At 45.1% G+C, this 17,147-nt stretch overlaps 1 protein-coding gene across 6 annotated transcripts in view; it reads left to right on the plus strand.

Moving 5' to 3' along the window:
* COLQ (collagen like tail subunit of asymmetric acetylcholinesterase) overlaps positions 1–17,147 on the plus strand; it is a 66,947-nt gene that overhangs the window by 7,133 nt on the left and 42,667 nt on the right. For 2 of the 6 annotated variants that reach the window (XM_088798320.1, XM_088798319.1), the window contains exons 3-5: positions 1,889–2,010; positions 3,080–3,268; positions 3,900–3,994. In XM_088798320.1, coding sequence (XP_088654446.1) covers positions 3,970–3,994 — 25 coding nt within the window. In that variant the 5' untranslated portion in view covers positions 1,889–2,010; positions 3,080–3,268; positions 3,900–3,969. Of the gene's footprint in view, positions 1–11; positions 2,011–3,079; positions 3,269–3,899; positions 3,995–9,451; positions 9,678–17,147 lie in introns of those variants that run through there. The other 4 variants (XM_088798321.1, XM_074312820.2, XM_088798322.1 and 1 more) reach the window with 4 other exon arrangements.

Here is a 17,147-nt window from a genome sequence, read left to right on the forward strand (position 1 = left end):
CAGCCCTAGCAAATGAACACACTGGGCTAATGCATTTTTCCAGACAGCCAATCACAGACTGTATTGAGCGTATGTGAGTGTTTTTCCCTCTGAAGACTATTTTCAAGGGGTCGTTGGTATTGCACTTCCTGAAGCCAAGGCTGGGCAAAGCTGGTCCTTTTGTTCCAGACCAGGTGGTACGCTTGAAGTGGAAAGTGCCTGGCACAAATGTAGCAAAGAGCCTCGGGGAGACAGGTGGGAGCCAAGGCACTCACCCAGCTACCAGCTCACACAGGCAGCTCTGGAACCTCACATTTACAGCCCAAACTTGGTGCAAGATGCCTACCATGTGTCACTTCATTTAAAGCTACGGCCTCTGCAGCTGCAAAACTAATGGTTCCCTTGGCAAGTGGCAGGTCTCCTCTGATAGTTTGCAAAGGGAATTTTGACCCAGGCTGAACTACTCTTAAAAGTTTTGGATATATTGCAATGTAGTTTATCTATCTTGCATGTCCCATACAAATCAATTCATTAATTCATTCAACATTCATTGAAGACCTGCTGTGTATCAGATTTGACACTTTGGGAAATAAAGAGATGGAGCAGTCATGGGCCTCGTGCTCAATGAGTTAATAATAATCTACTCAGAGAAATTAAGCACACACCTAAATAACTATATTCCAAGGTTGAAAGCACAGACTAGAGCTGTATTTATGTTAGTGCATGCACACATACACAAACGTAAGTATTCTTATTTTTGAATAGTTTAATTGCTCCTGCCACGTAGCAAGGCATTGTATAAGGTGTTTTAGAGTTCATATGTCAAATCCATACTGTTGAAGAGGAGACCCTTGTCCCACATTTCTACCCTTCTAAATCCATGTCCCCATGCCTTCTAAAAGAAGAGTTATCTGTCTGATTGGTGAGAACCCAGGACATTCATAGGGCCATTTTGCTCATGGCAGGGTGATTGTACCTTAAAGATCAGCCTCCTGGCTGGGGCCACCTGATTTTCTCCTGTCACGTGGGCAGGAGGCTTTCTAGGGGCTGCTCACCCAGCTCTGTCCTCTGTCCCACCCTCCTCAAGACAGGTGAGAAGCATATATAATAGTCTGTGTCCATCTTAGCTCAGCTCATTGTATTTCCTTCTGACAACTCTGGCCAAGAAGCCCAGCCACTGGCCCCCGAAGGGCCGTGGTCATACGTACTCTGTGCCTTGGGCCAGGACTGGTTCCCTCACCTGCCTCTCTAATCATTCCCTTCTACATCTGGACCTGGGGCTGGGTAATGTGGTGTAAAGAACACAGGCTTCAGGGTATGCGGCCAGCTTAGCATTCTAGCTCTGTGGCCTTGGGAAGATTATCTAACCTGCTTTTATCAGCTTCTGTTTCTGTATCTATAACATAGATATAGTAACATCTACCTCACAGAGTTGCTGTGAGGTTTTCAAGAAATAACATATGTACAAGCATCACACATGTGTAATGAATAGTTGGTGTTAGGGTCTTCCCTTAAGGTCAGAATTGCCTTATACTCTTCCATGAATCCCCGCTGAGCACTACAGTCAGAACTCATCTCTTACCTTCTTCATCTCTTACCTTTTCCATCCTTCATGGAGGCTCCTGATTAATTACATCTCTCCCTTGTTCTGCATTACACTGAATGCCCCTGGATTATTATATATGCTTCTTGTCTGTTTTGAGACACCCCCGCTAGAATATAAATTCCTGAAGGCAAGAAATTTTGTACATTCGTTTCACACTGAATCCCCAACTCTAGATCTTTGCCTGGGGCATAATAGGAACTCATTAATTATTTGTTGAATGAATGAATGAATAATGAATGAATGACTCCTCTGACCTCTCTCTCACCTTCCTGAATCATGTTTTTTCTGTTTCTACTTCCCCAGGGTAGCCTCATTCATCCACTTCCTTCCAGAAGACACATGTGGCCTCATCCATCCACTTCCTGAGGAGCCGTGCATTTTGAAAACATTGCAGTTACATTCACTAACTGTATATAAGGGGACAGGTAATCACATAATATATGATAAGTGAATGGAAACTTCTTATCGCGCTAATTCTCAAAAAAAAAAAAAAAAAAAATCACCTGTTCCTCTTATCCCAGATTGTGTGGGTGTGTATCGATAAGCCTTTCCCTGTGGTATTTTTAAAGTTCTTTAAGACCTTAAGGATGGGTTAAATACAGAACATACTGAGGCCTTGGGTTGGCATAGGTTTGTTCCCCCACAGCCTGCAGGATGGGAGATGCTCCTGGTTACAGGACTTACAGACCCCAAAGCAGCTGGGGCTGCAAGAGCCTGTGTGTGTTCTCCATCTCTTAGGCTGTTTCTTAAAGCCTGTGAATCTAAAATGCTCCTCAGCAGCACCCAATCATTGCTCATATTGTCCGCGACCTCCCTTCCCACGGCGGGATGGGAATATGCATAGTCAGACGCGGCAAGGGCAGGGCCCCTTTCCCACTCTTTCCTTCAGTCTTGGTCAGCTCTGTCCTGTCGGTGTGTCAGGAACGGGCCTGTGCTAGGGCCTCGCCAAACCACACAGCTATGTGCCCTTGATCTCCACCTTCGGCCCTGAGAGACTAGATCCACGCTTTGAAAACAACGCCTTGTCTTTACCTTAGGCCTAATCTAGTTGTGAGATGGGGCTTTCCTCCTCACCCCATCCCATCCAATCCAAGAGAGACCATTGTCTCCAGGTGGAATGATGGTGGGGGTGACAGGGTGGGGGGTGAGGCTGAGGTAAGGGGGAGGCAGTAGTACTGTTCTGCTAATAAATATATCAGAATAAAATTTTGCAATGAACACGTGGTAAGTACCAACAGTAAACAGTAAACTAGGAACATGCATTTGGACTGGCTAGAAGAGAATGAAGTGAATGTCAACTAAGTTTTCTGGGTTCACACTAGAGGAAATCTGGGGCAAACCCATCACCCCACCTGTGAGAGTGGGGCTGAGATTTGGTATGCCCTTTGGTGACCTAACAATTATTTGGAGCTCATTTATTTCTATGATTCTTGATATAAGTAATGTCAGGAAACTGGCTTTGCTCAAGATTCAGGATGTTTTGTCTTCCTGCAGGTTTCAGCTCAAGAACCATCGATCCTCAGTTGTCGTAAACCATTGTGGGATCTCCTCTGAAGTCTCCAACCCTCCCTGACTTCCTGTCATAAAAGCTGGGACTTTCCTATCTCCCTTCAAAGAGTGTGGTTTTACATTTTCAGAGCTGAACGATTCTTGGACTTACAGCATTTCTGAGTCCAGGTTTAGGTAAATGTTGATTGATTTCTTCTTAGGGAGCCCATCTAGCCCTGGGGCCGGGGAGCACTGTTGGCATCTGGCTTGTGTGTCATTCAGATTCAGGCTTGCTAGCAATCCCTCTGCCTGCCAGACAATGACCTCAATCTCTGTTGCTGTCCCCAGAATCTCACACAACCCTGTTTTCTCATGTGTAAAATGGGAATTTTAAATCTAGTTCCAGTGCCTCCCTTGTGAACACCAAACAACAACAAAAAAACAATAAAAAGGATTTTATAAAACATAAAGCTCTACGTAATTATTATTTAGGACACCACATGTTTATTGAATAAGACATAGATGAGGGAAAAAAGGAAAAATATGTAATAGGAATTATTATTTTGTGTTTGAGGGTCAAATAGTTATAGGAGGAGTAAAAGCAAAGAAAATGGGTTTCTTTACTGCAGGAGTTCCCAGTGTCTTTGGTATGCTAATATGTATTGTAAATGTCTAATATAATTTACATAAAATAGGCAGCGGTTCTCAGTGTAGGTGAACTCCTCTGCTTCTTAAAAAACACAGTATCTCTTAGAATGGGTACACCTCCAGCAGTTTGGGAAACACTGTATTGGGTAAGTTATTGTCATATTGTGATTGCATCCAGGTGGCTCAAGGCCAGCCCAGTGCAAATCTCATTCTTAAAAGTGAGGACAACCGAGCTCCCTGCCCTGGAGATGGAACTGCAGGCTCAGTGTCTGGGTGAGTCTGATTAGTCTCATTAGACTTATTAGTTCTTCTGGTTCCCTGATGAATCTTTCCTTTGCTTTGCCAGGCTCCATCACTCCTGGCTCTGATTTAAGCTTGAGTTGACAGGGAGCTGCAAGGAGGGGCTTTCCCAGGGCTTCTCAGCTGCCCAGTGTTGTCTCCCTCTTGCTCCTGCAGCTTCGTAACTGAATCATGGTTAATTCTGGGCCAGAAAGACCAGGCTCAGAGCTCTGTTCTCTGCCAAAGCCAACCAACCCAAGCCGGTCTGTGTGCCCCTCTCAGCATGTCGGCAGGAACTTGTTGGACCGACGTGCAGGAAAGATGCCTTTCTCCCTGTCTTCCTTCTTCTTTACTCCTAAGGTTGCAAGAATTTGATTTGATTTTTCAAAATCCTTTTATTTTTAAATTACGAATTAAATAATGCTCATTGTAAACATTTCCAATAATACAAATGTGTATAAGGTTGAAAAGGAAAGTTTTCCTTGCTTCTCCCTCATCGCACGTACTTCCATCCCCAAGCATGTAGTGTACATTGTTCTAGGTCTTTCTCTTTGCACATGTGAATAATTGGTAAGTAGATTTGTTCGTTTGTTCATATATTTGGTTAGAGGCACTGCAACTTTCCGATTTCACTCAACAGTATTCCATGGACAACCTTCCAGGTCAGTGTATAAACATGAAATATCTTTTTCTTATTTTTTTAAAGTCAAGTTTATTAAGGGAAAATTTATGTAAAATAAAACTCACCCTTTGTAAGACTACAGTTTGATGAGTTTGGACAAAGTAGACAAACAAGCAATCCAACCAAAATCCAGGACACACTTGTCACCACCAAAAGGTGCCTTTCCAGTCAAATCTCTTGTCATAGCCCTAATCCCTCGTAACCACTGACCTGTTGTTTTCTATCCCTATAATTTTGCCTTTTCCAGAATCCCATGTAAATGGAATTATTCAGTACGTAGCCTTTTGTGTTGGCCTCAGCCTAATGCATTTGAGATTCATCCATGTTTCTGATTTCGGTAGTTCATTTTACTGCTAAGTAGTGTTGCCCTGTACACAATTCGTTTATCCATGCAGCACTTGATGGCCATTTGGGTTGTTTCTGGTTTTAACACTTGGAATTGTCAGTCTTTTAAATTATAGGCATTCAAGTAGTATGTAGTGGTATTACACCATGGTTTTAATTTGCATTTTCCTAATGACTAATGATGTTGCGCCTCTTTTCCTGTGCTTATTTGCCATTCATGCGTCTGCTTTAGTGAAGTATCTATTCACTCCTTTGGCCCAGTTCTTTCAAATGGGTTGTTTGTTTTATTATTATTGAGTTGTAAAAGTTCTTTATATATTCTGAATACAAGTCCTTTATCATATATGTTTTGCAAATATTTTCTCCCAGTCTTTGGCTTGGTTTTTCAATTTAACATTGTCTTTTGAACAGCAGAAGTTTTAAATGTTTGGTGAAGTCCAATTTAACATTTTTTATGGTTTGTGCTTTTTTGGGTCTTAGTTAAGAAAAAAAAAAAAGAAGTATTTTGTCATAGAAACAGAGTAAAATGATGGTTACCCACGGGTAGGGGGTTAAGGAAAATGGAAAGATATTGCTAAAGGGTACAAAGTTTAAGTTTTGTAGGATGGTAAGTTCTAGAGATTTGATGTACAGCATGGTGGCTATAGTTAATACAGGATTGTATACTTGAAATTTTCTAGATTCGTTTTTCAGTGTTCTCACTGCAAAAAAAGGTTAACTATATGAAGTATGGGTATGTTAATTAGCTTGACTGTAGTAATCATTTCACAATGTATATGTATATCAAAACATCATGTTGTGCACCTTAAATATGTGAAATTTTTATTGAAAACTTTTTTAGTTTAAAAAGAGAAATCTTTGCCTCATCCAAAGCCACTATGATTTTGTCCTGTTTTCTTCTTGAAGTTTAATCGTTTTAGCTCTTACATTTAGGTCTATGATCTACTTTGAGCTAATTTTTATGTATGGGGCAAGGTAATGGTTAAGCTTCATTTTCGTTTGCTTTGCATATGAAAGATCCATTTTTCTAGTATCATTTGTTGCAGAGACTGCCTTATTTTTTGTCATGACTGTGTAATGTTTGATTGAATGGAGGTTTTGTGATTAATTCAACCAATCTCATATTCATTGAGCGTCAGGCTGTTTCAAATCTGAGGCTGTCATGAGCATCCTTGCACCTAAACCGCCGAGAAATGGCACGTGCATGTTAAGCGTTGATGGATACCGCCGGATTATTCTTTAGTATACACTCCCACCTACAAGGCCTGAGCAGGAAGGCTCTAACTTTGACTAGATTTATTGGTGTAAGCCTTTTACAAATCTCCAATAGTTTCCTTCTGGAAAATTCTAATAGCCTGTGTTATTGGATTTTGAAAGATTAAGAGTCCTTCCAAAAGGGTTTGAAGAAAAGGTGATAATTTCTGCCTCAGTCACTTAGGGTCACCTCATAAGAAACAGGCTTATAAAATGCATGGTACTTGGGAAATGGAAATTTACAAAAAAACTGTTTAATAAGTATTGGGGCCTTATAAATACCTCTGTGCCGGAGCCTCCGGAAAGGGTAGAGATTCCTGTAGTAACTTGCGTCAGCAGTGACTCGCCCCCCAGTGGCCTGAATGTGTACGTTCAGCATCCCTTATGCAGGCCTCAGCTCAGGGGGGCAGTCTGTCCACAGACCCTCACTTTCTCAGCATACTCATCAAAGCCCTCCCTTGTACCAGGCCTGTGCCAGCCAGTTACATGTGCAAAGGCACAAAGGGGTTCTGGGAAATGCAAGTTGCTCATTGTGGCTGGAACATCAAGTTATGACACTTTTCCTACTTTCTTTTATTTTGTGATTTGGTGTGATTCAATCAAATTGAACTCACATTGTTGAAGTTCTATTATTAGGTGACGGGGACAGTCCTGGGGGTCATGAGGGTACACAGAGCTATAGCACAGGCACCCCATCTTCAGGGACGTTAACACAGGTTAAATAGCAGCGCAAGGTGGCTTAGAAGCAGTTCAAACACAATCCCAGCAGGTGTCACAAGCAGGACATACTGATATAATTTGTTCCAACGTCACGGTCAGTGGTGAAATCTGTATGCGGAGAGAAGGACTAAATCACGCTGGCTACTCAGAAGAGGAATCTGAGCTGGACGGTGAAAGTTCAGATTTTGGCACCAAGTTACTCAAAAGTTACCTTCCTCCCAGGTAGACTACACCTTTCTCCAAGCCGCCAACACCCCAGTGCTGGGGCTGTGGGTTTCAAGAGCTAACAAGAGCAAGCCTTAGAATTTCCTGGTTGGGTTTAGCCAACAATCACAGAAATTTCCGTTCCACATTTTGAGAGCAACTAATGGGCGTGCCTCCTCTTTAAGTTGTCCTGTTAATTATGAATGTGCGCCAAGTATATGCTTTATGCTTTCAAAAGCTTTTCTTATAAATTTTGTATCAGTTAGCCATTGCTGTATAAGAAAACATCTCATCATCCTGTGGCTTCAGGACACTGAAGGCAGAAACAACAGCCATTTTATTTGCTCATGAATCTGTAATCTGGGCTAGGTTCATCTTGGCAGTTCCTTAGCTGGTCTTACCTGGGGTCACTTCTGTGACTGCCATCATCTGGAGACCCCGTTGAGTGTAGATGATCCAAATTGGCATCACTCTCATGTCTAATGCCTCATCTGAGATGGTCAGCTATTTGGGGGGCTGGCTGCTTCCTCTTTCCTGTGGTCTATTCAATAGTCTAGACTTTTTTTTTATGTGGCAGTTGGCTTCCAAGAAAAGGCAAAAGCAGAAGCTGCCAGGCCTGTTAAGGGTATAGTGTCACTTTAGCCACATTGTATTAGTCAAAACTAGTCACAAGGCCAGCCTACATTCAACTAGAGGGGAAATAGATTCCACCTCTGTTGGGAAGAGCGGCGTGTGCGTACAGGGATGGGAGAGGTTTTTGCTGGCCATCTTTGTACCCCATCTATATCATGGCTCCCTGGGTTTCATTTTTGCTGTCTTAAATTTTAATTCATGTATGAATCATCTCATGTTCCCTTATGTAACCTTTTCAACAAACCTTTAAAGGGAACATGCTTCCATTTTATGATGGGAAAACTGAGGGTTAGAAAGATCAGTTTGTCCACTGTCACAGCAGAGCTGGAAGTCAAGCCCATCCGGTGCTAGAGGTGTGGAGTGTTGCCTTGTATTATGCCTTCACCCGCCTCCACCTTCCCCCAGAATGAGGGTCAGTTACTGGACCCCAGAGTCCAGTAATTACCAAACCATTTCTGAGGCACTGGGAGTATGTCATGTAAATTAAAGCAGAATGGACCACTCTGTGGATTCTTCTTCTTTTTTTTTTTCTTTTTTTTTAGATTTTATTGGGGAAGGGGAACAGGACTTTATTCGGGAACAGTGTGTACTTCCAGGACTTTTTTCCAAGTCAAGTTGTTGTCCTTTCAGTCTTAGTTGTGGAGGGCGCAGCTCAGCTCCAGGTCCAGTTGCCATTTTCTAGTTGCAGGGGGCGCAGCCCACCATCTCTTGCGGGAGTCGAGGAATCGAACCGGCAACCTTGTGGTTGAGAGCCCACTGGCCCATGTGGGAATCAAACCCGCAGCCTTCGCAGTTAGGAGCATGGAGCTCTAACCACCTGAGCCACGGGGCCGGCTCCTATTTTAATCATTTTAGTAATCGAAGCATCTCTATAACAGGCTTTCTAAACTCGAAAGAGGTATTCATTTAAGGATGCAATGATTTTTATTTGGAGAATTTTGTCTGGCCAAAGATGAAGTCCATGATGCTATTTCTCCAATTATAGTTTACTTTCCAATCTGTTGACTCTTTTCATTTATTTTGCTTTGCACGGGAAAAAGTTTGCAGCTTCTGGAGAGAGAATAAACACTCTTTCATAGAAAGAGCTGTTTTTGAAAATATATTACCTCCCTCTTTACTGAATGATTAAAGAAAACAAATCCAACGTCAACTATACATTCATCACCCCATAGGTGAAAAATGTCACAGACTGAATTTATCACAGAAGGATCTGTCTCCACATAAATTCAGTTTGAATCCGAAGAGTTGATTCTGTGACGCTGCAGGAGATCTCAGTTCCGATCAGGTAGATGCTGGTGGATAATCGATTAGGAAATCTGTCTGCCCTTAAGGACAGCTTCTAGTGAGCATTGAGATTTGGCTGCCTTTTCGTCACTTCTTCAATAACCACTTACCTTAGTCTCCAAAAAAGAAAATTCTGACATCTTAATTTTAATGTGGGCATTTGATACAGTGCTTGAGATAAATATAACCCTGTGTAGTACGGAGAAGGTTTAATGGGAAATGGTTGGCATTCTTTCTTGGTAAAGGCACGGGAAGAGGAGAGAGAGAGAGAGAGAGAGAGAGAGAGAGAGAGAGAGAGAGAGAGAGAGGGAGAGAGAGAGAGAGAGAGAGAGAGAGAGAGAGAGAAAGCAAACAGCCGCTAGGAAGACAAAAGCAGAGATAAGCAAGGCTCCACGGCAACCTGGAGGCAAGGCTGCTGAGAACTTGACACTTTCCAGACCCCAGCCAGCATGGTTGTCCTGAATCCAACGACTTTGGGAGTTTATCTTCAGCTTTTCTTCCGCTTTGTGGTGTCTCAGCCTACTTTCATCAATAGTGTCCTCCCAATTTCGGCAGGTAAATGATGACCACAACTTTCCTCTCTTCCATCTGTTGGGGGAGGAGGGAAGATTGTTTTGCAACATGTCCTGATATTGTTCCCATTCTACTCTTGGTGGAGGGAGGCTGGAAAGGAGATGGCCACCCGGGGCAGCTTCCTGTCACCCGAGCTAGTCTTGGAAGCCCCTTCTGTCCTTGTTCCAAACAGCCCCGACCTGGCTGCTCAAAGCCACCCACCCTTTAAGAAAAGGGTCTCCCCCCACTTCTCATTTGCTGCCTGATTTCATTTTGCTTGGGGATTGTGGGGAGCTTAAAAGAAGAGATGGAGTGGAAGGCAAGTGAGAGAGAAGTGAGTCCCAGATATTTCTATAAATATATCCGTGACGCCTTCTGAAGGGGGCTTGACTCAAAGGGGGTGTTGTGGAGTAGACCCGCCTCTGCCCTAGCTCAGGTGGTGTCAGCCGCCTGCCGGGACCATCCCATCGAATGAAAAGGGACTCCTGTTGATTCTCTGGGGGGCTAAGGGGCCCCCATGCAGCCTCAGGACTAGGTCTTCCGTTTCTCCAGCCCTGTCTGCTTTCATGTTGTGCTTTCTCACTGGACTTCTCTTCAGCCTCAGATGAGGAAGCGGGAGGCCCTGGGTAAAGGGAGCTTTCTGGGGGGAGGTGGAGGGGCCTCCAGAGTGACTGCCAGGCCTGGAGCTGGGTGTCTGCCAGGTATAGCACTGGGAGATGGAGGGAAGGGGGCTTTTTCTGCCAGCCTGGTCACCTTTTCTGAGGGCACCGGGCTGTTGCCCATGTCCTGTCTGACCAAGAGCAGGGGAAGTATTAGATTACCAGCATGGCCTATTTCAACCTTTCTGAGGAAACGCCAATGTTTCCGGAGGGCGTGAGGGAGGCACACAGACCCCAGGCTTTGCTGCCTGTCTCCTCACGCCCCCCTCAGATCACCTCAGTCACCCTTGGCTCTCCCCAGAAATGGCAGTTTTAGTCACGTGCTCCTACGTGAATCTCATCAATACGTTAACTGAGGCAGAAATTTCACTCACTGCCTTTGTTGGAAACACGGGCTCTCAGAGGGGGCATGTCTCTGAGTCTAGCTCCCAACCCCTGTCCATTCATAAAAACCGCTGAGCAAGGAGAGGTGCTGTCAGTGTTTGTGGGCCCTGAGGCAAAGACTAAGGAAGGGCATGGGGCTAAATATAAATGTGTGAGTAACTGAAGGAGGGGGAATGGGGCTTGTGGAGACTCATGGGTGGTAGGCAGGGGGCAGGAAAGGTGGGTGGTTGCACCACCACGGGAGGGGGGGGAAGGTGCCAACATGCCCCCCACAAATTCAAGTTGAGACCGCTAGGCTTCTTCTGGGAGTGAGTGGGTCATTATTGCCCTATTTGAGGGGGAAGCTTCATAGTTAATTTGGTCTAACTTGGTGGTTCGTAACTGTGTTTGGGCCATAGATTCCTTTGAGAATCTGTTGGAGGCCCAGGCCTTAAGGAAACTCAGTCCTCTGGTTCTATCCCTGCCTCTGATGGGCTCTCTGACTTCCCGGAGATCGTTGGTGTGAGACTGTCAGCACCGTGTGGGCAGGGATTGTGTCTATCTTGTTCCTTTTCACTGTATCCCCAGGGTCAGCACAGTGCCTGGCACATGGTAAATGAAGGAGTAAACACTTTTCTCATCTGTACATTATAGTTCGCCATCATTTTGTATCACTTAATTTAGACAGAGCCAAAATGGCTAATGAGTTCTGAAAGCCAGAGGAAAAAGAGCCTCTGATTTGCTTTGAACTTCTTGCCCTAGAGAGAACCCTGGCACAGCTTAGACAGTTCTCAGGTGAGACTTGGTAGAGATGGTACCAGTCAGGTTAACAGTAGGAGAAAGAAGCAACTCTGATGGTTCTGATGAACAGACTTGAACGAAGGGACCGCTTTCAGAGGTGTGGGTGGGGTTAAGAGAACCAAAAAAGAAATGTTGAAAAATTAGCAGCCCCAGGAGGCTTTTTACCTCCCCTGCGCTTGAAAAGGCAAGAAGAGGAAATGGGGAAGTGCATCTCAGGTAGATCTGAGGCCTTGGAGGAGAGACCCCTGGGCAGGGCCTGGGATCACAGAGGGACCCCAGAAAGGGGAGAAGAAATACTCCAACCTCTGTCTTCTCCAATTTGGTCACCTCTTGGCAGTTGGCCAAACCCAATCTGCCCAGGCAGGGGAGGTCCTTGATATAGTGTTGGGGTCAGCCCCTGGAGTGGGGGGACGTGGGGACGTAGAATAGCTAGCCCACACACCCATAGGCTCTTCCTCATGAATTGCTAGGTCCAGACCTTCTGGTTGGGATCATACTCTTCAGACATTTGGTAAAACAATGGGGTAGAGCCAGGGGGGAATCACTAAAGTGACAGCTCAACAGAACAAAAAATATCTACTTTCTCCTATAGAGTCACTGGGCTTTGTCCACTTCATTTCGTGGCCACGGTTTCCTGACAGCACAGTTCACAAATAAACTTATGTTCTGAAATGGTAACTTTTCCTTGACACAGGAGAACTTTATTCCTTTGAAAATATTTTCCAACAATTGGATGTGAAATAGTCTCTGTTCAGAAGCTGGTAGATTTTTAGTCTTCTGAAGAAGACAAGCCCTGTGCACATGGAAACAAGGGCCACCAGGAAGATCTTTTCATTCCACCCACCATGCCTTAGTGAATGCCTACTGCATGCCTGGCACTGTACCAAGTGCTACACGGGGACACAGAGACAAGTAGGACACTGCCCAGAGGCACTGGGGGAACACATGGTCCCTCACTGCTGAAATACAAGCAACACAGGCCCAGTTCTCCAGAAAAGGGCTGTGATGGATGGAAGAAGGTGTGTAGGCTGCTTCTTACCTTCACACTCGCCAGGAAAGACAGTATTCCAACAACGCCAGACACTGCACCAGCTATCTGGATCAGATGCGCATTACCTGGCAACCTCCACTGCCGGTTCCCAGAGGAGAACCAGGAAGGGAGCAAGAAAGCATCCAAGAGGCCAAAAGTGATGACAGAAATCTGAGCACTAAAGCACATGCATCTGATACACAGAAAACAACCTCAGGCCCTGACTCCAAGCCTATTACCTCTTACTTTGGACGCCATTCTAACAGGCTTAGATAGCAGGTTTCTTGAAGCATAGTGAATGAGCAATAGCACATTAGTTTGCGGGGGGGAGGGGGGGAAGGCGTGCGGTGCACTGAGGCTTAAGATATACACAATGACAACAACAAAAAAAGACAGCTGGTAAAATGGATTACAAGAAAAATAATAAAGAATTAGGGAATAGTGCTGAGATCAAAAAGAATAGTAGACTGGAATTATTTCTGGAACCTCGGTTCTGTATTTAACCCCTGGGGGCATCACTGACCTAGAGCACATTACCTGGCTCTCACTATGACAAAGACGGAATTGTGCTTACTTTGCTTAAGAAGACAGATAAGTGTCATGTATATTTTAGAATAATTTCTATTGAACGTGGCCCTAAAATTGTAAACGTCAGGAATCCTAACTCGGGTATATTGTTTTAACCATCGCTGGGGAATAAACCAGTCACACTCAATGGCTTAAACAACAGTCACTTATTATTGACGTTCATGTGTCTGTAGGTCAACTAAGGGTCAGCTGATCAAGCCTGGGTTTGGCTGGTACTGGCTGGGCTCACTATGGGTCTATGGATTGACTCAGCTCCAACATCCATTCACAGATGTAGCTCAGTAGTTGTACAATTTCTAGTATGTGCTGGCACAGACCCAAGGACAATAATATTTATAGGCAGGCAGACCTTCCACACACTTCAATTTATGTAATTCTCATAGCATCTCTGGGATGGATGTGGCATCACTCCCACTTTGCAGATGAGGAAATAGAGGTTCAGAGAGGTTAAGTGACTTGCCCAAGATCACACAGCTGATAGGTGGGAAAGCTGGAAACTGGAATCCTGCCCTCTGAATCTAAGTCTGGGGCTTTTACCAATGTAGACCAAACCTACTTATGACCATGGCTAAATAATGATATTAGCTGTTAAATTCCCGTAGGCTACCCTTCTATCCTCTGAAAACTCAACTCTAGATTCTTTTAAAATTTTTATTTTATTTTTCAATTACAGTTGACATACAATATTATATTAGTTTCATATGTACAACATACTGATTAGACATCTATGTAACTTACAAAGTGACCACCCCAATAAGTCTAGTACCCACCTGGCACCATACATAGTCATTACTGGGTTCTTTCTTCTCCATTCCCTCCTACCTTCTCCTTAGGATAGCAATGCCCAACCTCTTAGCAAAAGATTAGAGGTGACTATACTAAAGTGTGCATGACTTGCCAGGAGACTGGTTTATCTTTCCTTTGAAGGTATTTGTGTTTTAACGGGTAAAAATTCTAAGCCAGAGTATCCTCTAGTAAGATGAGCTTCAACCGCGGTATTTGGGGGCATGAGGCCTTCCTGGGGTCAGAGACTACCACTTCACAGATATGCCCTTCAGGCATTGGGAACCCACCTACCCTATACCCAAACAGACACATGTGGCTTCCCTCTTCCAATACAGGATTTCTCAGGCAGGCAGGAGCTCTTCAGGTGATGTTTGGGTCAAGTTCGCAGAGACAGGGGGTGAGAAGACCCAAAACCAGTCCTGTGGAGTGAGTCACATGGAAGAATATGAATTCTGTCTGGGTGCCGGAATCTTCTCCAGCTGGCTGGTGGGATATGACCCATAGAAGGCGTTTTGTGTCCTATAGGACCTGATGTCTGGCTCTGTGCTCCCCTGACTGGAAGCCAGCCAGGCCCCCACTTGGGAACCAGTCATGTTTTTGGCAGTAGATTATGGGCCATTTATTCCTGTCTGATGTTGATCAGCTGTTGTTTAATGTTCCATAATGCACTTCCCAGCCATCTCCTCCGATTTAGCCCCCCATATTTCCTCTAGATAATATAATCAGTGAGGGTTCTTAAATGAGAGGGCTCTCCAGGGGTCCCATCTTTGCCACTTCTCCCCATCCCATCCTGCGAATAAAGCAGTAGATTCATCTCCAGCTCAGACACAGAGAGAGGTGGGTGTGAGAGGTGGGAGGCTTTCCCTGCAGATATCCAGGGCCAAGCCCCCACACTGCCATTCACCACATGCAAGCCTACTGTCCTCAGATCCACAACCATTGCTGCCACACCATACAGAAACAGTGCAGCTCTAGAATGAGATGCTTTACAGAAGCCCAGTGTCCAGGCTAAACAGACTCAATAAATCAGCATCGCTGGGGCATTTCGTCAGGTACTGAGAGTGTTAATACTGTCTAGGTGATTCTAATGTCCAACCAGGGTCAGCCAGCATCAGAACCACCTAAAAGGTTTGTTAAAACACAGACTGCTGGGTCCCACCCCCAGAGTTTCTGATCCAGTAGGTCTGGAGCGGGGCCCAGGAGTTTGCATTTCTAAGCTCCCAGGTGGTGCTGACGCTGCTGGGCCACAGAGCACATTCTGAGAACCACTGGTCACGTTTGCCTCTCTGAGTTCCTGTATTAGTTTCCCATGGCCACTCAGTGGTCACATTGCTTTCTTCTGTGTCACATCTTCCTCTGCTTCTTTCTTATAAAGACACTTGTGATTACATTTAGGGTCCATCCAGATAATCACCCCAAAAGTTAAAGATAATCACTTTAACTTTTTAGTTTAATTACACCTGCATATAAGGTAACATTGATAGATTCCAGGAGTTAGGATCTGGACCTCTTTGGGGGCCATCATTCAGTTTATCACAGTTACCTTTTCCACTGGGAAAGTGTTCCCTAAGTGCTTTTTTAAGGGACATCAGAATCAAAGGTACAGGTGTATAAACAGTCTTCATTTGGGTACAAGTACTTGATTTGAGAGGTGATCCCAGTAGGGCTTGGGAAAGCAAGACAGGGAAGGTCAGGCAGTCAATACCAGAGGGATTCCTGAACAGATTCCTGGGGAGCTCCGGGAGACGGGGCACTGGGATATTTACCCACCAGCTCTTGGGGACATGCTTGCCCGAGCAATCCCCATGGCTGGAGAAGCCCTGTGGCATAAGCACAGGTGCCTGTGGCAGGAGCTGGAAGCCCATAGGGCCTCATGAACACTCAGGGATATGGGCAGGGAAGAGACAGCATCTGCCACAGATACTTGCCAAGAGCAGCTGTGGTTCTGCTGGCCCTCACACAGTCGCCTGCCTGCCCCACCTGCCATTTCTGGGCAGTGGCAGTTACGCTCAGCACCCCCTGCTCTGATACAGGAGCTGGGATCCGGTTGCTCTGGGAGCCCCATTAGCACGAAGAAAGCTGCCTGCCCTGCACTGAGCCCTTTCTGTTTGCTAGACTCTTTTTAAGAATATGACTTCTAATTGTCAAAACAATTTCACAAGCCATTACTACCCTACTCCCCCCTCGCCTCGATTTTACCAAAGAGGAAACTAATGTTCAGAGAGGTGCAGTCACTTGCCTGAGGTCACACAGTGCCAGGGCCAAAATTCCCAATCAGAACTTTGTGACCCCCAAATCATTGCAGAGGCAGAATAGCCTAGTGGTCAGGAGTTGGGCATCTGGTACCACACAGCCTGGGTTCAAGTCTTGTATTTCCCTTCGCTTTGTGATGTTGGGCAGGCAAATCACCCACTCTGTACCTCAGTTTCCCCATCTATAAAATGGGGCTAAAAGTAGGCTTTAACTCACAGATTGGTTTCAAAGATTAAGGGGCCTAATTGTGAACATAAAGTACGTAAAATAATTTCTGGTGTATGATATATAAACCCTTTCTATCATTTTTTTCCAGAACCTCACAGTGTCTGTACCCATGCCAAGAGGACATAATTGCCCCTAAGATGCAGTTGTGTCAAAAGGCAAAAGTCCCAAATACAACCCAAACAATAACTTTGCTTAAAATATACGACAAGTTAAGGCAAAAAAAGGGGCTCAGCTTTTATTCATTTTGCATTTGTGAATCAGTCCCTAAAGTAGGGACATGTAGACCAGGGAAGGAATCTCTTCTTGTGGTGGCTGGCTTTCCCCCATGGCTTTAAAAATACACCTGGCCCTAGTCCATCTCCCAGCCCAGGAGCATTCAGCTCCATTCAAACCTGCACTTATGTCTCCACGGCAACCAACATAAGCACAAACGTGACTGTGTGTTAGGAGATGTGACAGCTGAAGGAGAGGCCTCGTGGCTGCTAAGGGCTTTGCACTGTAAACCAGCTGGGGTCTGAAACAAGAGAGAAAAGAAAGAAATACGAGTGCAAGTTGGACAGGCTTCTCCGTTCCTTTCCCCCACTCGTCCTGTGGTGCCGCACACCTCACCCTCTTGGTATCTTTCTGAGAAGTCTGGAGAAAGCCCCAGGAGCTTTCCTGCTGCAGCTAGTAGTTCTCTATTGGGACACATGCTTCAGGAGGAACCTTCCAGGAGGCTCAGACCTGGCCTGGGGCTTCTTGGGGACCCAGGATTGGAGGGAATGG

The sequence above is a fragment of the Rhinolophus sinicus genome, chromosome 5, assembly GCF_057876585.1.
Source record: "Rhinolophus sinicus isolate RSI-liver-muscle chromosome 5, RSI-T2T, whole genome shotgun sequence".
In the NCBI taxonomy this organism is placed as follows: domain Eukaryota; kingdom Metazoa; phylum Chordata; class Mammalia; order Chiroptera; family Rhinolophidae; genus Rhinolophus; species Rhinolophus sinicus.